Source organism: Sphaeramia orbicularis, chromosome 4 (genome assembly GCF_902148855.1).
Source record: "Sphaeramia orbicularis chromosome 4, fSphaOr1.1, whole genome shotgun sequence".
NCBI classification, from domain to species: domain Eukaryota; kingdom Metazoa; phylum Chordata; class Actinopteri; order Kurtiformes; family Apogonidae; genus Sphaeramia; species Sphaeramia orbicularis.
In genome coordinates this window covers 38,665,369-38,688,852 of record NC_043960.1, presented here as the reverse complement: position 1 = coordinate 38,688,852, position 23,484 = coordinate 38,665,369, and the positions used below count along the sequence as shown (strand labels likewise).

General features: G+C 43.5%; 1 protein-coding gene across 1 annotated transcript; it reads left to right on the top strand.

The window, feature by feature from the left end:
- The first annotated feature begins 344 nt into the window (after positions 1-344).
- onecut3a (one cut homeobox 3a) lies at positions 345-23,435 on the top strand. Its single transcript, XM_030131937.1, has 2 exons — positions 345-1,686; positions 16,188-23,435. Exons 1-2 carry the CDS (start codon positions 648-650, stop codon positions 16,478-16,480), a joined length of 1,332 nt encoding a protein of 443 aa, XP_029987797.1. The 5' UTR covers positions 345-647; the 3' UTR covers positions 16,481-23,435.
- Positions 23,436-23,484: the final 49 nt, after the last annotated feature.

Sequence of the window (23,484 nt, the reverse complement as noted above, 5' to 3'; positions counted from 1 at the left end):
TCACATGTGTGGCTGGCGCCGCGTTTTAACACTTTATCAGACAAAAACAAGGAGCGAACCCGTCTTATCCTCCTGTGCGTCAATGTTGCACACATTGCAAACTCTGCGCTCCTGATAGGGGCCTGACTGTTATCTAGTCTAATGCAATCTTTTTTCGGGAATCTGAAAGCTCAGTTTGCAACATGAACAACCTCATGACACGGGGGGCCAGTGACGTCAGGTTGGCCCCAGACAGAGTGCGCGAGTGCGAGGATACACCGCGGGGGCGCGCCCATGAGCACAGGCTCGGTCTCATCTCAACATGAGCGCGGGCACGTTAATATACACACAGAGAGCAGAGCGGCGCTTTGGGTATAGTAGAAGGTGCTCCACAGCGAAAGAAATACAGGCAGGCGCAGACACCTTCGCGCACTGAGCAGAGGTTTGCGGCACAGTTTGTGTGGCAGCCGGGACGCGATCTTTTAAAATCATGCTGGATTGACTGCAGAGAGGCAACTACAATCAATGGCTTGGCTTTGAAATCGTTCAAAATTTATTGGAAAGGAGTGTGAGATAGAGCGACAGTGAGAGGGGGAGAGAGGGGGAGAGAAGCGAGGGAGAGAGCGAGAGAGTGGCGAGAAGGGGTGGAAATAAAGATCCTTTCAACGATGGAGCTTACAATGGAAAACATTGGAAATCTGCACGGCGTATCTCATTCCCATCAAACGAGCGACTTAATGAACTCCCCGCACGCGCGCCAGTCGTCGGCGTCGCATCGGAACTTGGTGTCGCACGGACGGTCAGCCATGGTGTCCAGCATGGCCTCGATACTGGAGGGAGCAGGGGACTACCGCACAGACCACGCTTTGTCTGGCCCCTTGCATCCGGCCATGACCATGTCCTGCGACTCCGGGATGAGCCTGAGCAGCACCTACACCACGCTGACGCCGCTGCAGCACTTGCCCCCCATATCCACCGTTTCGGAGAAATTTCACCACCCACACCCACATGCTCACCATCATCCGGCGCACCAGCGACTAGCAGCCGGGAACGTTAGCGGCAGCTTCACCCTGATGAGGGACGACCGCAGCCTCGCCTCCATGGGTAACCTCTACGGCCACTACCCCAAAGACATGTCCGGCATGGGGCAGCCTCTGTCCCCTCTGTCCAACGGGCTCGGGTCTTTGCACAGCTCCCAGCAGACTCTCAGCGCCTACGGTCCAGGAGCTCACCTTTCCAACGACAAGATGCTCTCCTCGGGGGGTTTTGAGCCCCACGCAGCCATGCTGTCCCGGGGCGAAGAGCACCTGGCGCGAGGTCTTGGGGGGCACGGGGCCGGCCTCATGTCATCCTTGAACGGCATACACCATCACAGCCATCCGCACTCTCAGGCAAACGGGTCCATGCTGTCAGACCGGGACAGGCAGACGGTGGTGGGAGGCGGGCAGGGAGCTGGGTCAGGGCAGGTGGAGGAAATAAACACCAAAGAGGTGGCACAGCGAATAACAGCTGAGCTCAAGCGCTACAGCATCCCACAGGCCATCTTTGCTCAGAGGATCTTGTGCCGGTCCCAGGGAACTTTGTCAGACCTGCTGCGGAATCCTAAACCGTGGAGTAAACTCAAATCAGGCCGGGAGACGTTCAGGAGGATGTGGAAGTGGCTCCAGGAGCCCGAGTTCCAGCGGATGTCAGCGCTCAGGCTTGCAGGTGAGTGAGGAGACAGCTCCCAACCTGAGTGATGTGGAGGGATCAATTAGAAGTCAATGTGGCGAGACTGTCAATAGCTGCTCAAACAGACATTACTAGAAGTTATTAGTCGATTGTATCGAGTAAAACTTCATCATGACAGTTGGGGTGTTAAATGTTGGGGGAAATCTATATTTTGATTGATGTTACAATCCATGACAGTATAAACAAACGCTGTGCAACAGTAGAGGAGATATAAACAAAAGAGAGGAAGCATGTCGCAACATCAGACCTGGTACAAACTCAGTCTGACAGATGTGTTTGTCTTTTACGCGGACCTATAGCACTTTTACGCACGGATACAAAGCGTGGACGCACACACACTTTTCCCACTCTGCCTCTTTCTGTCACATACAAACAAACCCAGGACACACACAGGGACAGAAAAGAGTCAAACAAAAGGAATCAAAGTAGGATAACAACTAAACTGATTGGATCTTAGTTAAATATTCACATTCTAAGATCACTGCAACTCAGATACTCAGTTTTACTTTGGACTCATATGAATCAGACAATCATGATGCAGTGTTTTGGTACTTCCCCTGTCAAACAAGCCCACTGCAAACAAGGACCGTCTGAGGCCTGGCCAAAGAGTCGGGGAGCATGACCTCCTATGGATCGATATTTCAGGTCCAGGCGTCCCTTTTCAGAGTAGCGCACTGATAAATGATCGATGTGGATGTGAAAGACAGAGACACAAACAGATGCGTCTTTCTCTGGCCTGTTGTCTCCTTTGCACCCGGGGCTACTATCATGTTCCAAAACTTGGTCGAGGGCCAGATTAGCTTATTATGATTTGTGAAATCATCTGTGTAGGGTCATTGGGACACGATCTGTGACCGCTCAGGATACCACTTCACACAGAACAAAAAGCCTGGCTCTGTGGGAGACAGTCCCACTGACACGCGCCCTCCTTTTCTCCGTCTTTTCTGAGTGCTTCATCTCTTTCGTCTATTGTTTTTGTTTTTGTTCAGTGATTGCCACGTTAAACGACACAGTTTCAGCCCCATTTAACACTTACATTAAGTGGACGTAAATGAAAACGAAACGCGTAGAAGTGGTCTTAGAATAAGAGGTCCCCTCTCATCGATGTTTGTGTAAAGGCTCTGTTTAGATTTGCGCTTCCAAACGTCAATCAGCTCATCTGTGTCGTATTTCAGCGAACAGTTCAATTAAGCGGATATAGTGGCATATTTTAGTTCCAGTCAATGCCCTATTGAAAAGCACTTAATGGCATGTAAATTGTTCCTTTGCGCATTTAGTAGGGTTCTGGTAAATAAAGATTTAAACACTCTACAATTGTCTCTTTAAGTGCCACTGCTGTTAAAGCTAATTGGGCTGTGGGGTTTTATATCTTCCACACCCCGCACAAGGATAAAGCCCCCAATTCAATTGACACGTTGAAGTGGCATACATTCTGTGCAGTGCACTCCTACTGCATATTTTTTTTAAATGTGATCAGGCCCAGGTCAGCTCTGTGTAACACAGGCAGAAGGGGGTGTGCGTGCCTTAATGGCTGACATCTTATCTTAATTTAATCCAGCGGCGTTAGATGTTATCGGTGATCCATTATATTACAGATTTATCCTAAATATATGCTTTTCCCCCTGCTTGCTCCAAACAGCATATTGTGCAATGTAAGCAACCTGCTGTCACAATAGGCCAGGTTGTCGGGGAAAATCCAGATGGGCAAAATGACAAATGACTTGTATGTAAATGCAGGGAGCAACATTTTACTTATTGCATTTAAAATCACCATTATCCTCTGTGCACATGTGGATTGGGAGTGGGAGTTGGAGGGGGTTGTGATGCTGAAAGTGAGGTTGGGCCATACTCGCTCGGCCACATCAATCAATAAATTCAAATTACTATTCCAAATTCATCACAGTCACACAAATCAATGAAGCTGCCCTGCTTAGCTAATGTGAAAATGCCAGTGTGGCACACACATACACACGCACACACACACACGCTCACACACACATACACACACATGACGTCTGAAACGGAAAAACAGAGCACAGATTGGCCTGTTTAAGGTGAACGTGTACCCTTCACGCTTAACATCCTCTAACACAGGGACAGGAGAGGCCCACAGGCTTCCCCGTCTATTGTGTTCTTCATATGTCGGTCCGGAGCTTTAAACCATTTTCCGGACACCTTTAAACGCACATGTATTTAGTCGACTAAAAATAAATGGGCAGTTTAATTGCAAAGCTACACAAGTGAGAAAGACACGAGCAAAGTGAGGTTTGGGGGGCATTTAAAGATCGCATTAACGATGAAAACAATTCGTCTTTGCATCTGTGTTGAATTCCACACTCCATCTCAATGTATTTGGTCGGGTCAATACAGCCCTGATCGATAAGGATAGCCAGTGCATCTATCAATTATCCCGCCTCAGCACTCTCTCCCATTGGTCTCTCCCCTGGAGCTGAGGGGGAGGTGGGAGCCGGAAAAAGGGGGGAAAGAGGACAGCTGTTACAAAAACGCTATAGCACACCTTTTTTTTCCCCTCCATCTCTCTTTGCTGTAATCATGTTCCATTTGTTGTGTGTAATGCACGCCCACTCTCAATGTGCCCTTTGGGCTTTAGGTTATACAGTCATCCGGGTGAGGTGAACGCGCATCCACCCTTAAAGCGGGTTTCCAAAGTGGACAAACAGAAAACAACAGCATCCCCCAACGTCCACGTAAACACCAGAATATATTTAGCTGTGAAAATGCGTAGGTTTTCCTGTCAACCCACTTGCACCTTTTGGAATCATCTATCCATCTAAGGTTTTTCTAACTCTTTTAATCTTTCCTGTGACAGGGATGAGGTACCATGGCATGCCAATTCCCCCCCCCACACACACACCACTATCACCACCACCCACTATCCCACCCACCTAAAAAAAAAAAAAAAAAAAAAGCACAGTTGGTTTATTACCATCTGAATGGCCGGAGCACGTGCCAGAGTGTGCAGGTCAAGACCCACAGGACACGCAGGAAAAACATTGTTGGGAATGAGGGTGGGAGGCCTCTATTCATGTTTCAATGGACTACACGCAGTTTACACAGGCCTAATCCAGGAGTAATATCCCCCATCCCCCCACACCCACCACACACTGCGCCCTTTCCCCTCCACGCGGGCATCCCACTGCAAAGTCAAATCTTAATTTCCCTCAGTAAACATATATTTATCGAGCAGACCAGGTGAAATGCTTTCAGTGTGTGGTTGTAATGTCAATGTGCTTTATTAAACCTACTGAGCAAAATCTGGGTTTCCTTCTCATCTAGTGGCCTCAAACTTATAGAATTCATACCAGAAATTTAAAAGAAAGATTTTTTATCTAGTTGTGTATTTTACCAAACCTTAAAATACCAGTGGTTCCCTTATTTCTTTCAGTTTTTTTTTTGTTTTTTTTTGTTGTTTTTTTTTGTTCTTCAGGTCAGTTTTCATGGTTGGACTGTGTCGAGGCGCTGTCCAGAGTGCTGAAATGCAAATCTGTGCAGTGAGGACAGTTCAAGGTGGTGAACTGGAGTTTTACCAATATATAGTTAATAGCATTCGTGTAGGCCCTAAACACCATTATTTCATCCAACAGCTTCCACCCAGCGATCAATATTACAATCCACAATCTTGTCAGTCACACTATCCTCCTCCGCCCTACTTTCCAAGGAATGGGAGCCAACCAAGGTTTCCATATAAATCTGCTCTACAGCTTTTTTGGGAGCAGAAAAGTAAAAAAAAATAAAAAATAAATAAATTAAAAAGGGGTGAAGAAAAAAAAAGCTGGAGATTGCGTACAATTTGAAAAAGTCGAAAAACATCCAACAGTGATTTAAAAAAAAAAAAAAAAAAAAAAAAGAGTCCAGAGTGGTGTTCTTTTTGGGTCATTTAAGCCAGGATAATGGATTTAATTGGATAGGGCATTAAGATGTGATTGATGTCGGATAATCTAAAACAGGATTTTTTTTTTCATGAAGAGATGGCTTGATGTTAGCCTGCGAAATGATCGATTGGTACTTTAATAATTGATGTGTGAGGGGAAGATAGGGGAGTAAACAGTGCAGCTGCGGTTTCAGCGTCTCGTTGTTCGTTAAGCACAGCAACGTGTGCTGTAAGTACTGACACACGCATGTACAACCATTTGAAGCAGCCTTTGAAATCCTCTGGTGGGAAAGCACCAGTCATTTTCTTCAGGTTATAGCTCGGGGCTATTTTGTTTAAATCCCGGCTTTCAGTTGTAGCTCATACCAGATGAAATGACATCTCACGCCTTGCATCATTATCTGCACCTCGGCATGAGGAGCCTGCCCGTATATGGCTGAGCGTAAACTCCAACTATAAATCTGCATATTTCTGGACAGGCACGAATATTCATTACTGAATGTATTATGGAAACGACTGTATATTGAACAGGAGTGGAGACTTGGAAAACCCCACGCACGCATCCTGTCAGAATGCTTGTGTTTGTGGTCATTATTGTGTTTACATGGCTGCATATCCACACACAGTATCATAGCTCCAGTGCAGGCCTGCATACGTGTCGCCTCCACGTTTTTTTCTCTCCTGTGTGGATGTGATCAGGATGTAGAGTGCGTCTGCGCCACATTGTTAAGGCCGTTCTGGCGGAGCCCTGAATCTGTATCGATTTCCATTCCCCCGGCCTCTCCTTTTCCATCTCTGGAGCTGCGCCATGCAGCCATGCAAACCCCCCCCCCCCCCTCCTCCATCTCCAACATGCAACACCATTTCTCCCATTAACAACTCACCCTTCATAACATACAACAGAATGACTAATAAACGCGCGCTCTGACGCTCGCCTGGGTGCGCATATCGCCCCGTGCCCCAGTCTAAAAAAAGGCTGACTCTAAAATTTGGGAGGTTTAATAATAGCGCCTGCTTTATTTATTATATGTGATGGAGGATTAGCAGCCGGAGAGCTCTTAAAGTTCACAGACGTTTAACCTCTGTTCCTTCATTATACATCCCACCCACACTGTTCCGTCCTGCACACACCGCTCTGACCACGTCGACCTTATTATTCAAAATAGTGTACATTTTAATAGAAATCAGATTAGTCTGCAGAGCTCCGACTGAAGCAGGAATCTCCCACATTATATCCTTCTTTTGGGGCGCGCACACGTAGGCGCACAACCGCACACACCTCGCTCCAATTCACACGGGGGGGCGTGCTTAGCAATTATAAATGCAGTAGAGGTCTGGACTCTGTACAGTCTCGAATACCGTCTCTTCTATTTTAGATGATCAATTCCTACGCTACTCCGTCGCCCCCTCGCCAAACCGGATCGATAGGAGAGAATGACCTTTAAATCAAATTGCTGGCAGAGTCCACTGAATGCACGCGGTTAGCATCAAAGGGTTAATGGCCCTGTGTGCAACCCCACCCCCCCCACCCTCACCACCATCAGCCTTTGCAGGGAAAAAAAAAATTACAAAAGGCTCCAAACCTAAGACAATCATAATTAAATCTCATTATTCGTCCTTGTGTCCCAGAGTCAAACGGCTGCACAGAGGAGAGTAAAAGCCTGAATGCCTGTGGAGAACACACCAACCAATCAGTCTGGATTCTGACCTGACAAAATCTGCTGTGCTTTACGTAACCACCGAGCAAGTGGCGGTTTTAAATAGCAGGCTGTTGTTGTGCAATTAAATGTTGACCAGAGCATCAGCAGGCTCATTGTGTCGATACTATCCGCCTGCCGTTGTTATGTAACCCCGGGATGCACCCCCCACCCCCACCCCAAAAAAAAAAAAAAAAAAAAAAGGGTCTCCACTACTATTCCATCTTCAGTGACAACCTGTCAAAGCAGAGGAGCTCAACTGTGATTCTGGACACCACCCGACCCGTCCAGATCACTTCCCCAAACACTAGTCTGATGAGACCACCTTCTTCCTCAGATGAGATGAGGATGCTGCACATCAGCCTCAGCATCAGCATCAGCATCAGTGCTCGGTGTGGTTAATTCTCTCCAGTGTAACTGCAGATGTTCTCATAGAGGCCTGGCTCACACATGGTCCTGAGGTGCGTGATACTTTAAAGCATAAGTAACGAGTGAATGAATTTTGGGTTTTTTTGGGGGGGAAGGGGGGGTGAGTAAACTGTGCTCTGGTTATAAATGTGAGTCCAGCAGCTCTGAGGCAGCAGTGAGGCTGCTTATCTGACGCCCTGACAGGCCATCGGTTATTAAAGGCCTGATAATGGCTTGTTTAATGTGCAGGCTAAGAACACAAGGCAAGGACATTGTCCGCGCAATTAAAGAGAAGAGGAGGCACGCATCCAATTGAGCACTGTAAGGTTTCTAAAACAGCAAAGAGTCATTTAATCTCTTGTTAGGCGGTAAAATCTCACATTTTTCACAGTCGAGGCTGTTTTCAGACATTTACCTTTTGACTTTTTTGTCATGTCAGAAAAATTGAATTATGGTTTTAAATGTGAAACATAATAAATGTGATTTATTTGATCCTATTGGCTTTGCTCTTCAAAATAAAAAGTACAGTATTAGAACCAATAACAGACGAACTAAAGGGTTTCTTAAATATGATCACATGGAGGTTTTTATTTTTAATCCACTGGTGGACTTAGTGGCATCTCCACCCGAGTCCCGTAACAGGAACAGACCCAGACCTGTCTCGACCTTTCCAGGCCCCTGGAAAATGAAATGAGAGCCTACAGATGGTTTGTACAGAACCTCTGTAAGTCTTCCTACAAGGGGTCGATCACTGCAAAACCGCACGACACACAAACACACACACACACACACACACACACACACACACACACACACACACACACACACACAAACACACACACACACACACACACACCTTATCGTACCCACAGATGCAACCCGAAACTCCGGTTGGGCAACCCCACACAGATCAACAAAGGAACAAAACGACTGTGAAATCAATTGATGAATGAATCGATGTCAGCCCATATAGCCTTTGTATTAAATGTTATTACATGTAACGAACAGTCTGCTGTTTTTTTTTTAACTCCCTGAAATTAAGAATTTGTTTAATTAGTTGCTTTGTTTGCCAGTATAAAACGCTCGTTTTTGTGTTTCTTTGGGTGTGTGTTTTTTTTTTGTTTTTTTTTTACATTTCTAACATTGCAGGGTGTATGTAGTCACTGCAATATTTATTAGATAAAACATTTATAAAGTAGACTCAAGCAACCATTATATAGCCTATTGCACCAGTTAAAAATGTATTATTTATTATTACAGCATATTATATTACTATTATTGTTATTAGACCATTATTAGCCTGCTATTATTATTATTATTATTGCTATTTTTCTTATTCTTCATAATATTAGTGTTTTTAGTGCACAAAAAAGGAAATTAATTTAGACTATAAAAAAGAAAATATAGGTTACTGTATATCTTCAGAAGAATTAGACGAGAGAAATTTAATTTGCAAAATAAAAAAAATAAATAAATAACGCAAAATAACAGTTTCATCCGTTCATTTGTTGCAGTTTCTCATGTTCTGTTTTGCACTGGGCTAAACAGATCACACAAATGCAACTGGGTCACTGTAATATGGTTTGTGTTCTAATATTTCTTTTGACTCTCTTTATACATGATTGAGTGAGGAGTGTATTGAACTGAAACTGGAAAATTCCTGCATATTGAAAAACTGTCTCCCCGCGGAGAGTAAACACTAGCCTATCATCTGACTGCAGATCAGTTGCTGCGACGAGTAAAGAAATTAGTGAGAGAAGTGACAGCTGACATTTGGAGCAATTAAAAAAACAACAAGGGAGCAAAAAATCCCAAGGTGCAACATTTCTACATATGCACACGCCTTAATATTGCAATGGCAAAGTGTGACCTGAGTGACCTCTGGAATCTAAATCTCTAATCCCGCGAGAATTTGAAGTCATTCATCCCTGTGGTGCATCTGTACTTTTTTAAATTTATTTATTTAGTGAAATTACATCACACACTGATTATTGTTGTCGCTTTTTATTGTTTTTATTTACTTTTATTTCACCATGGAGTTTGGGTTTGGGTCTGTGGGTTTCGGGTGGACCCCAGACACGCAGGCCTTCATGTAGCTACACACACTCATACACACAACACCCATAATGCAATGCAAAGGGGAGCGTGCACACACACACACCACCTCCACTTCTGCATGAGGTCAAACTGTTGATTCATTAATAATTCGTTGCTCATAGCTCAAATTTCAATTATTTCAAACAATACAATATATAATAAAATAAGAAAGATAATAAAAATAGCGGAGTCTAATTATTTGAGACATGTTTTTCAGCATCGGTTTAATTCTTTTAATCAGAGGGCAATTCTTGAAATTTTGTTTTTTCTAATTTAATCCAAGAAATGAATCTTATTATATAAATTGTAAATATATTTTTAAAATGCCGGCTCCACACCTGTTGTTTGTGGCTGCACGGGGGTGAAATTAAACTATATAAGGGCCCGTCTCTACAAAATAAAGCATGGCGATCATTACCGCTATCACGCATAACTGGTCAAAGCAATTATGGATCAAATCAATGATAATAGCAGATAAGAGTAACACTCCCAACAATGGGCCCGACAACAAATAAATGGTGTATGGAGACTATAGGCTGCCATTAAACCGGCAGAAATAAAGAAATAAATAAGTAAGTAAATAATAATAATAATAATCCCTGTTAAAATCCAGCCATTCTCTCAATCATGCGCTTAAATGGCTGAGTGCATTTAATTATAGAAGAGCTCATATGTGATCATCAGAGGCAGCGGTTCTCTGATTATTGGATTTTTTTGGGCAATGTGCAATTTCTTAGGTTAAAACTCGGCTTCTAATGACACACAAGGGTGAATAAAATAATATTTTTTATGTTAATATATTTTGGAGTATTTTGACACGTATTGCGTAATTTATGACACGTGTTTTCCCTTACTTTTTATTTTTAATTTTATCTGTTTTTCATTTATTTTCAGTATTTGCGCACAATACAAGAAAAATAGAATGGTATGTAAAGCAACCATCTTCCTGTTTCTTTTAATGTTGTTTTAAAAATGTAATTTTCAGAATATATATATATATATATATATATATATATATATATATATATATATATATATATATATATATATATATATATATATATATATTTATATGGCTCATCAGTGGAGGGGAAAAACCGCCCAAATGTTGCAGCATTAGACTCAGGTACAGAATGTGGACTGAACTCACTTCAGGTTGAGCGTTATTGAAGTGGTGGAGGAAATGCCTCGCAGCTGAGTCGTGGGAGAAGGCAAGCAAACAAACTGTGTCGCTTTATCAGTATATTAACACCAATTCTCACTCATTACATTAAGGAGTATTGAGCTGGAAGTGTTTTGGCCTGGCGAGAGCTTGGCACTGCCCTCCAGCCCGAATGGAATAAATGCCACAGTGGCGGAGAGGGCCGCGCACATACATACACGTTGCTATCAATCTTTGGGCAACAGCCCATGCTAAACAGCAGAGACGTTACTTAATAAGTAGATTGAAGCCGAAACATCAAATTGGCCGATAATGCCTCTTCCAGCATGGCACAGAGAACAGCTCCAGTGCGCGCACACCGGCCCGGCGCACGGTTGCATTTCCACAATAAACACGGTTGCAGTGTGAGTGTGCGCGTGTATAAACGCGCCGAACCGTAACCGGTAAACACGTTTATTGGTAAATTAATTAAATCAACAGACGTTGACCTCGTCTACTTTACAGACACAAACATGGCTGCGGGATTGGATGTGGAAACGTGCATGAAGAGTGGAAAAGAAGCAGGAATCATTTTCGATGCAGATGCGTAATCATGGCTTCATGAAACACTATGGGCACAATATTAGGCACTTTGACTTTCTCATTATGAGCGGGAAGGGCAGTAATGATCAATAAATGATTAATGCTCACGATGGACTCGCGTGTTCAGGGACAGAGGGGGGCCGTGGACAGCTGTGATCACGCACAGTCGTAAACACAGGTAGAGAACAGGTGATTCCCCGCGTCACGGAATTTCGGTGCCATAATGAAGTTCTTTTCCTGCATAGCGTTTAGGATTTTCAGCAGCATAGAAAGCTGGATCATCACGTTTCCTTCCTGGCGTGTTTTCGCGTCTCCACCCCTTCATGAATCTCTCCTCTGTAGGCCCACTCCCCCTCCGAGGCATAATTAATTGGACGAACTGAATTTCACACACGAATTATTCACGAATCTATTGATCGATATTGAACACCCAGGGCCTTTCTCTTAACCTCGCTTGGTTTGTCGTGAAGCAAAGAATATTAATGTCATCAGGAGAGAAAAAGGCCTAAGTTATTTTATTTTCATGCGAGGAGATTTTTGTTTTTGGGAGGGAAATAATGAAAATCACAGAATTCAACATTTTTATGAGAAGAATGCTGCCCGACCTTAAGCCCCAGTCTGGAGGATAATGAAACTGACATGCATACAGATGGAATGGAGCTGTTTTACATTCACATGTTTAAAAATAATGACTGAAAATATAAGCGCATCAGAAAACTGAGCATGTATATGAAGAAAATAAAAAAACAATGAGCCAAATATCGGATGGGCTTTGTTAATCAGAATGAGGCCTGAGGGATCCTTTCAAAGTGGGTCAGCAGCTCTATATTGCAAATTCTAGAAATTACATTTGTGCGCATCTGTGCACCAGCAGGGTGTACATCTCAGAAAACACCGAACTAGGGTTTCTGCTCTTGTCCGGTTGCTCTTTGTGCATGAGTTTATGTCCGTCTCTCAGCTCGGTGCCTACTGTAGCTCTAAAAGCTGCAATGATCGATTTTTTTTTCTTTTCTACGCCGAGCTTGGTTCAGTAATCAGGGCCCCCTTCCTCACCGATCGATCGATATTGATTACTAAATCCAGCGCCTGTAGCAAAGGCAGCGCACTATGGCGCCCCGTGAAGCCGGGCCACTGCGACAGCGACACCTGCCGACCGAAAGAGCACAGAGCAGGAGGTCGATGAGGAGCCGGTGCAGGACGTGACTGCCTCACCGGTGCCAAGATGAGGAGAGAAAAGCACAGATTGTCTGGGTTTACAGTGGAGACTCCCACACTTAAAGAAAAGTGTACTTACTACCCAAAAACGGACAATTAGGATTAAAATGGTCTCATGTAATTCACATTTTTATAGGTTTGATAAGAATAAGGTAAAAAAAAAAAAAAAAAATCAGTTTCTTAGTATTTGCCACTAAAAGTTACTTAATAATAATTTTTAAAAACTCTAAATACCCAATATGACAGTGTCGCTCTTAGGAAATGAATGCAATGAAGAATCCATGCAGAGATCTGAAAAAGAAGAAAAAGAATACATTATAATTAGCATACTATTTTACACAAGTGTGCAGAAACTGACTGAAAATGTAAGGCCCAGCTGAGCCACACCACACATCAGGACACAGGATGGTTGAGTGGAAACTGCAGAAAATATAAACCAGAATATGTTAATTGATGGAATTTCTTAGACAGGAAAACAGAAGGCCTCTGAGCACCAAAACAGCATGAATAAATAAACACTAATGCATTAATTAGAATCAATAATTTCATCCAAATTACATGTAATATTCAACAAATAGTTTTAAATTCTACTTTTTGTAGCAGAGGAAACTGTTTCCACTGTCCCTCAGTTCAAATCTATCAGCTATTTTGTAGAATGTGGCGACTTGCATTTTTCTAATGTTACCACAGATTATTGAGACGAGGCTGTGATGTGGTGACTGTGGAGGGAAAGCCATGCATGTCAGCACAACATGCTGCGCCTCTTTGGACTTCAAACAGGCCCATGTTTCATGTGTTTAGGCCACAGATTGTACACAATCATTGTCCTGCTGGGAAACGAATCCTTTTTCACACAAGTCAAAGCCAAAGGAGATAGTGTGCCTCTGCTGAGCGACGAGTAACACCTCCTTAGACGCCTCATTGACACGTGGGCTGAATCGTGCATCCTCATTCCTGTGTATCTCTGGACAGTGAAGCTTCTTTTGTTGAAACACTGTAGAAACATCAAACCTCATTTGACTTCAGTCAGATTCTTTGTACATGTGGTTTTCTTTACTTAAATTAAAATGCAATCATAATAAATCAGTTATTATCAGTTATTATGTTAAGTTCTCTATGATGATGATTGTCTCCAAGTCAGGTATGATGGATAATGAGGATACATCTGATTTCCCCAGAGATTGTATCAGTAACAAATGACATCAGATACAAAGTGATATATAGATAGCATATTTTCAAGTGAGATTCTTCTTGAGTGTCATAAAGTCAATTTGCCAGTAAATCCCTTTTTTCTGTGGAAATACCAGGCATGAGGCTACAGTACAGTCACTTCAATACAATCCACTCTGCTGATCTGATGGCATCACATTCAGAGAAATAAGACTGGGAAAAAAAAGCAGGATGTGAAAAGTTAAAGCTTACTGTGTTCTTGTCAATAATTCCCTCAGAAAACTTTTGACCTCTTAGGGCTGTAATGGATTGTCCTGTTTAGACCTCACTGAAACTAAACTTGATGTTACTTTAAATTATTTCAGCTCAAGTCCAAACTAAAAAAAAAAAAAAAAAAAAAAAAAAAGAGGAAGAAAAGTCATCATCTTTCTTTTACACATCAACATCTTGTAATAAATCCAATACAGTGATATACGTAGGGTACACACAAGCATACGTTTAGACAAATTTGTATGTGGCATATTAGCATGTGTTGCTGTGTGATATATATAGCTGCAGTGTTGATGAAATATGAATATGATGGATGGGCCAGTGTGCAGGTTAGACATCTGTAGTAAACAGATTGGACTGCAATGGCTGATCAATGGGCTCTGTTCCACTGTAATTAGACACACAGCGCCACTGCTTGGCTCCAGCCACTTCAGCAAAATCACAACCTGCCCCCAAACATGCACACAAGTAGAACACAAGAGCACATGTGGGACGCAAAAAAAAAAAAAAGAGAGGAGGGAAAAGAAAAAAAAAAAACATCTAGTCCTTAAATGCATCAAGACACACACACATACACACACAGCATGAGAGTGAGACAGTATTGAAGGCTGGTATGAAAGTATCAGACAATACAAACGGCAGCAGGTGGAGACCCCACAGGGATGGCATCTTTCTCTCTCTTTCTCACTCCAATTTGCTCTCGCTTTATTGAGACAGTAGGGTAGCTGAGAGGGACACACAGTCTGTTCTGGCAGGATTCGATCCTCAGTCAGCGGGGGGACATGTGGCTGCAGAGGTGGTGCCTTAACCTTCCACACAACTTCCTCCCTACTCCTACACCATCTCTTGGCGCCGTTTCTGCCTTTTACCTCTCACCTGTCTGCTTCTTTCCACCCCGTCTCGTACAAGTACTTTGAGTTACAACACACTTTACCCACAATACAACATTCTATTAACTATTAATTTCTCTGTTCACTGCCTACAACCCCACCACCCCATTGGACCCCCTCCCTAACGTAAAAGAGTACACTCGGTGTGTTTTCTTTTGAAAATTGCTCTGTGTATGGGAAGGGGCTCATAGCAGCCAGTGCATGCACCTCTCAAGTGTTTCTGTTTGCGGGGGGAGTGGGTTATAAATACCCTCTCAGAGCTCAATAGAGTGGGCTCCAGTGGGCTCTGTTTGAAGTAGCAGACTGTAGACCTGCTGGGGGGGATTCTGACCTCAGTCCCTACAGAGAACCCCCCAATTCCTACAGCAAAGTCGGTCAATATTTTTTCTCTTTCTCCTTACGCTCCACCCCTCCCTCCTCTTCTCAGCTCCTCTTTGCTTCTTATATACACACACACACAAATGCACACACTTTGTCTTACTCCTCCACCTTTCTCTGTTCTTTTCACTCACTTTTTTATCCAATGTTGTTTTTTTTCCCCCCTCCCCACCCCAGCCCCTCCTCTGTCTCTCATTTCCACACACATACAAGCACACAAAATGCTTACTTTTGTGCAACAGTCACTCAGTCCCCCATTGCGACTCAAACTGCATTAATATTGAATCAAACAGCAGTGTCTCCAGCTAGCAGGCAACAGCCAGTCCCCCCCCCCCCCCCATCCCCATCCCTATCCCCATCCCACCCCCTCCTTCTTCACCCCATCTTTCTCTCACCGCAGGCTGGCTCCCTGTCTGCACTCTGCAGGATGGAAGGAATATTCCCACTGGGCAGGAGGCATGGATTAGCTTTAAATCAACTTTAATATGGCAATAGAGATGGAGCTGTAGAATCTCTTGGTGTATAAACTAGTTTTATGTGTTTAAGTATTGGCTAATGATACATTTAGTGACTCTGCTTCCCTCCACCTCCTGTCTTTTGTTATTTAGTCATGAAAATAATCACTTTTGTATATTTACCTTGCTTTGTGCTCTCTTTTCCCCTCTTTGCCTCCCACTCTCATCCCTATCCCTCCCACCGCTGCCATCCATACCAAGCCTGCAAGCGCAAAGAACAGGAGCAACACAAGGACCGCAACACGGCGCCCAAGAAACAGCGCCTGGTCTTCACTGACCTGCAACGCCGCACACTCATCGCCATCTTCAAGGAGAACAAGCGTCCATCCAAGGAAATGCAGATCACCATCTCCCAGCAGCTCGGCCTGGAGCTCAGCACTGTCAGCAACTTCTTCATGAACGCGCGCCGCCGCTGCGTGGACCGCTGGCACGACGACCACGGTACCAGCCCCGGGCAGCCAGGCACATCCGCCACCACCTTCTCCAAAGCCTGAGAGGAGGAGAGGGCCTTCAGAGGGCCCAGGGGGAGCCAGGTTAGAACAACAGGCATGGAAAATTGGCTGTGAAACATGTCTGTACCAGTCCTTACCTGGTCCACCCGGAAACCATCTGAATGTGTCCTCTGCGTGAAAATCCTTTGTGCCATGCAATCATCTTTTTTTGTCAGTCAAAAAAATATATATATGTCCAAAGCTCTGTCACCTGAAACAAGCAGAATCTAAAAGGTGAATCTAGTGAAGTCAGGTCCACTCTGCATTACTCACATAAGGACAATCATTGATTCTGTCTTTTTTTTTTTCTTAAATGAAAATAATTTTTATGGCATTTTTGTTCCTGATAAAAGTAAAGACACCAAAGATTTGATGTTTTTATTGGACGGTATCAGAATTATGCCGGCCTCTTTTCACCACCTACGTAGCCCAGTGATTCTGCGTTTTTCTCCCAACTCACCTCTTTGTGTCTGCCTCTTTCACAACCACTCTTACTTCTTACTACGCCGGCACACGGAAGCAACAAGGGCAAAAGAACGGCAATAAATCTGACAGAACAGCACATAGCCTTATTATCCCAGCCCCATCCTGCACACACAAGGCCGTCATAAAGAAAACAACGCAGCCTATGAAAAAAACAACAAGGCTTTCCGACTCTCCGCCTCTACCTCCCCCCCACCCCCTCCTCCTCCTGTAGTCTCCTTCATTCCTCGGCCAAAGGTATTCCCTGATGGCCAGCCATTTCAGAGAGCAGCTCAGCCTGATCATACAGCAAACTAATGAATTGAAAAATGAATCGATGCAGACAGAGAGAGCGGGGCCTTGACCCCTCCTGAAGGTGAAACTCAAGACGCTCAGCAGTACATACTCAGGTCTTCCTGGCCCAGGTCTATATTTTTGCACAGATGTTGGAGGCCTGTAGGGAGACATGTCATTGTTACTCTTAGCCTGAGCCTAGAGTCTGTGTTTCTGTGACCAACAGGAGAGGCGGCTGAGATGTCTGGACATGCTCTTTGTTCTGCTGGGAGCTTTTCCTCTGATCAATAACTGAGAACCAAGCGACAACAACACGCTCGGGCATCCAGCCAACTACATTACAGCTGCATACGAAAAGCAAAATGTAAGAGGAGCACATGGAACCCAGTGGAGATGGGGACACAAAGGCCTCAGTACAGAAACAGCAGCAGCAGCACACCTCTCCCTCCCAGGTCCAGGTCCAGGTCCAGCCAGTGCTGGCAGAGCAACAGTGCCCCCTGCTGCCTATAGCAGAGACTTGTATCCAGCAGAGCAGAGGGGGTTCAGAGTGGGAAAAAAAAAAAAAAGAGGGAGGGAAGAGCCACTAGATGCTGAGGAGAAGTCATGGCACAACACATTCAGGCCCTCACAGCGCTTTGAAGGCAGATCAATAGCTAACCATTATCCTATTGTTGTTCCTCATCCAACCAGCACTGGTGAAGCCGGAGGAGGGGGATGGTTAAACTGAAAGCTGAAAACGCAGGGATTTAGAAAGGCAGGGATTTATTTAGCCAACCAAAATCTACAATGATTCACCAAATACAAACACAGAAATGACACAGTAACACAAAGAGGGAAAACAAAAAGTACAGCAGAGTAAAATGGAACAGGAGGGCATACCGAGACAGACACATCTGAGGTGCAGTTGAAGGTATATTCTTTTTTGAGGGTTTTGTATTTTCTTTAATTCTAAGTTTTATAAAGACATAACCTGGAACCGTCATTTTTTTCCCATTTCATGCATCCCATCTGTTTGCATATAAAAGCTCTCAACAGATGAGATTAAAACCAAACCTCCTGGTTGTTCCCACACAAGGGTTATCAGTAGCTAACCCAAAGCTAACCACCACACTCAGCCGTCAAAACGCTACAATAATTAGTGCCAATGCTTACTGCCTTAATGCTAATCAGAGAATATGGTACTAGGTCCACACACAGCTACAGTGCGCCCCACTGATGACGGGCGGTGTGTGCCATAGAAACCAACAATCAGCTTTTAACTGAATTAAAATATACTTTTTTAGTAAAAAAAATGAAAAAAGAATCCAATTTTAAGGCATACAATAACCAAACCTCAAATGACAAAGATACCACATGTATGTGTTATAAATACAAAAATGTCTCCAACACATAACTGGACACATTTTGAAGAAGAAAATGTTTCATTCTATCTTTGGTTCTCTACCTCCTCTGTCCCTCTAAACCCATTGCCCCCCCTCTCTTTCTCTCTTCCTCTATACTGATGCGGGTATTTAATTAGTACCATAGACACAAAGTTTCTATTTCTTGTTACTATTGTGCTCTGTTGTGCATAAGTAAGGCACCTTGTTGATAAATCAAAAACAAAAAAGGAAGGACTTTTTAAAAGAAAAAAAAGAGGGATGCAAGGACCGAGGCCAATGAAGGACGTGTTTTTCTTTTGGTTTGTTTGTTTCTTTTTTTTGCATTCTATGTCAATATAGACTTGGTGGAGACATTTACCATGGGAAAGAAAAAAAAAGAAAAAAACAGGGAGCTGCTGAAGAGAAGAATAAATGACGGACAATTTCTCTCTTTTGGCATTTCATGTCAGAACTGTGGTACTCTCAGCCCCCTTTAAGCTGAGCCCCATGAATGGGGTAAAACGGAGGGGGATAAAACATGACCTCCAAATGTCCTGGCTGATTCAGTGTGTTTTACTGGAGGGTTGGGGGGGTAATGCTCGGGACTCAATAGTTATCTGTATGGTCTTAAGATGCAACTGTAGCATTTTCAACAATGTAGTCAGATTAGCGGTGCAGATTAGATAAGGTGGTCATTGTAGAAGAGTTATTGGGAGGTAGTGACTAACTTCACGTTGCTATAAGCAGTGAGTTAAAGTCGCCCAAGGATGATGAGCTAAAATTGATTTGTGGTATACAGTTCAGTGAGCATAGGTACGTGAATAGCTAGATTCAGCTCTAGGTATTAGGCTGACAAAATGACATTTGTTTGTAGTGAGAACCAATGTGGCTACCTCACTAAGCTGAGTGGTTTGTGAAACCGCCACTAATACCAAAGATACTGCAGCCTACCGGTCCCAAACTGCCTAGGGGGACACAAGCCAAAAAAAAAAGGAACCCCCCCCTCTTTGCCCAATACAGACACACTGACACTATAACACACTCACACACACACACATGTATTTGTACTAACAGCGCAGTCAGACTGCATCGTGCCACATAGGAGGAGGTGGCGGCCTTGCAGACAGAGTTGAGTGCCTTTTCCCTTCAACCACGGGTGGGACTGCACTGGACACACAAACACACACACAAACAAACACACACACACATAAAAATACACACCTATGCGGGGGCATGCATATAGCTGCACACCCTTTTACAAACATGCACTCAGATACAGACAATGCACCCATAATTGGATGGACAGAAAGGGGGGCCTAAGAGAGGGACACAGAGTGGGGGCTGTGTCAGCGTTTTCTCCCATATTGACTTTCCATCTTGATACACTAGAATACAAGCACTTTATCATGTAGAAAGTCTATAAAACATTTTCTATACACTATTTATTTGAAACAAAATTATATGTTACTCCTTAATCTGTCAGAGTCTTTGTTGCTGTATTGTTGATCTTCTAGTAGTTCACAGCCTTTGTGTTATTCTTTTTTCTTTTTCTTTTTTTTTTTCACTCTCTCTCTGCCTGCTGTGCTTACACCCTCGGCCGCTTTACCCCTCTCGCATCAGAGATATTTTTGTGTAACAGAGAAAGAGGGGGGTAAAAAGGCAAGAGGCTCCGAGCACTCAGAGGGCTGTAGTTGTAAAATCTTACCACTAAATGTCTCTCTCTTTCTCTCTTTTTCTCTCTCCACTTTGTGCAAGCACAGAGGCTGCACTAGAAAGGTGTGGAAGACTCACTGACAGTTTAGACACAAATTTTACTCCTCCCTCCACCTTTGTCTGTCCAGTCGACCTCTCCCCCTGGCTAGTGCTAAGACTCGGTAGGCGTGTGTTGACAATTAATTCTGAAATACCTCAAAACCTTTCATGTAAACTTTATGTAATTTAAACTGAAAATAATACTGCTAATGATAACAATGATTATGAAACTATGATACTATGATAGTTAGTTTTGGAACTTGTGACTTGAAGCTTTATACTGTTAAATTCCTTTTATTTGTTTGCTCATTTTTCTTGTACGTTCTGTTTGTTTTGCTACGGCATGTACTTACTGTTTTCATAAAGGAAAAAGACATTGTGAATGTTTCTGTGGAGGGTTAAATGAGAAAAGAAACGACAGAAGGCTAGAATAGAAAGAGAAGCGAAAGAGCTGCTCGCTTCAGAGGCGGGTGCATTCAGTTACCAAAAAAATAATAATAATAATAAAAAAAACTTAAAAAAAAAAAAAAAAGGAAAGAAATGACAAAAATATGATTTTGGCTGAATTTTAAACCAAAAATCTGATGATAAACCAAAGGAGGAATAATCTTTTGTTCATTGTTAGCTTTCTTCTGCCTTTAAGTTGTCTTTTCTCTTAAAAAAAAGAAACAATTACACAGTTACTTTTGAAGGTTCCTGGGTGTGTTCAAGTGCTCCTGATGTTCTTAGAATAGCACCTCCTATTGAAAAGAAGGTGCGCTTTTTTCTTTTGTGCATGGATATTGTATAACTGTATAGAAACCAACAGGAATGACCTGTGATTTTGTGGGGAGAAGAGGAGGAAGGAAAGACTTGGGAGTGGGTGGATGAGGGGTGGGGGATATTTTGGTTATCAAAAAAAAAGGGTGGGAGGATTTGGGTTTTAGGCGTTGGAGGGGTCCTTGTTTTTAGAAATTTCCGTCACTGTTGGATTCACTGGTTGTGTGCATGTGTTGTTGCAACCCTTCCCCTTTCCCCATGTTTCTTTGATGTATATAAATCCAGACAGTAGGGGGCAGTGTGTGCTGGGGGAGGTCAAACTCCTCTCCTCCCAATCAATAGCATTCAATCTTCATTCCTCAGCTTGTGGTCCACACTCGGGTCCTGAAATGTGTGTCTTGCTTTTCCAAAGACAGGCTGTTTACTTGGAGTTAATCAGAGGGACACACACAGGTCCGAGCGGCCTTGATATTCCTGTATGTCTGTCCACATGGTTTTCTTCAATTTGTGTATGTGCGTCCATTTGTACCAATGTGGAAACAGTTTTTTTTTTTTTTTTATTATTATTATTTATGTTCCTTTACCATGGGTTGCAATATTTGTCATGCAAAATTTGAAACCATTTCTTACTGACTGATCAACCAAACAAACTGCAGTACCATTTGGCGCCAGGTCATCCGACTTGAAATGTGGTCAGCATTTACTGTCAAACAGCATATGTGTGTGTCATTTTCCTGTGGGATAGAAGGTTGCCAATGGGGCTGATGTAGACACCCCCAGTCACACTGTGCTCTCCCTCTTCTGTTACCTGTTAATCAATCAGAACCAAGTGTCTTTGTGATGGTAGAAGACAATCAGTTTCAAAACAAGAAAAAAGGTAGAGAGAGGGCAGGCCAGTGGGGAGGAAGAAGGGGAGAAAGGAGGAACAAAACAAGGGAAAAGAGGCTGTCTGAACCGACACGTGCTGTAGTGCCCGACCACAAAGAAAACAACTGTTCCACCACCTCATATTCATCAATACATTCATCCTTTTATCCTGCCACAACAAAATCTGACTTCCGCTGCAATGATCAAGTGCAAAATGATCTGGTCACACAACAACCCAGAACAAAAATCATTAGACATTTAAGGTTCACCCTCTCCTCATTCCCTGTCCATTTTCACCATCCTGCACTCCCACTGCCACAGTGTAGTGCACTGCAGAAGTACAAAAAAGCGGTGGTGCAAGCACCATGTTTCCCATCATCCACAATTTCCTGCTAATCTAATGATGATGTAACCAGCCGCGAGGAATAAAAATGGCTCCGGTTGGTGGCTTTTGCACAGAGAACTATGCAAACACCTGACCCCCCAATCTTAATCGTTGCTGCTGGGTCAGAGTGTACAACCCTCACCCACCTCCTTCCCCTCATCATTTATACCAACCTACTCACACTTTGACCTCCATGACCAACCCCCACCCCCCCGTTCCCTAAGACCAGAGTGGGCGGAGCAACCCCAGTCACTCAGGATATAACAGAGCGTGGCTGGGGAACCAAGAGCACTACAGCGCCCCAGGTTTCGTCACACTACACCGCTGATGTCGTACAGCTTTACATGAAGGCCCCAAACTGCCACTGACATCAAAATGGAGTCCATGTTGATGTTTGCAAAGTGACCCCCCCACCCCCTTACTCATGGCTCCATTGTTTTACAATGTTTGACTGTCTTTGTCCCCAGCGCCAAGGAAGGGCCACAATCAATACAAAGACACTTACATTGTACACTAAGTTTACAAAGTCGTCTGGAGATGGTGGCTTATATTGCACTTGGACAGACAGACAGACACGCATACAGACACAGGCACACGCTGGTGAGGGTGAGTCTGCCTTTTGAGAGTGTTTGCTGAAACCAAAGATGAAATCAGAGGTATGACAATCTGGCTACCAAACCTAGAAGACAATGTTCAGCTCTCTGGGCTGCTCTACGGGTCCTGTGATTTTTCCGGCCATGTGGACATTCCACCTATTGCACTTAGAAAACACATACATGTGCTGTACATATTCTGGTGTGAACTCACACATACATATACACACTTCACCCTACACGGACACACAGAACCGAGGGAAAAAACCCACTCACGGCGTCGGGTCAGAAAGCCTCTTTTCCCTCCTCCCACTGCAGAAGCCGGAGAGCCTGTGGAGGACTTTTAGTTTCACTCTAGTTGAGACTTTTGAGAAGGAAAAAAATCTGAGTAATAACTGTTACAGAAAAATAAAAACTTAAAAGGATAATATGGGTAAATTGCGTGTTTTGAAATAAATTAACAAATAAAACAACTGTAAAACAAAGCGGTGCCGTTGGTTTATTGTGTTTGGTTTGATCTTCAAAGGAAATCCC

Excerpts from the sequence above, each read along its gene's own strand:
- onecut3a (XM_030131937.1), top strand. The coding sequence starts at position 648 with ATGGAGCTTACAATGGAAAACATTGGAAATCTGCACGGCGTATCTCAT. Across the intron at positions 1,687-16,187 it reads GTCAGCGCTCAGGCTTGCAG|CCTGCAAGCGCAAAGAACAG; the intron begins GTGAGTGAGGAG and ends ATCCATACCAAG.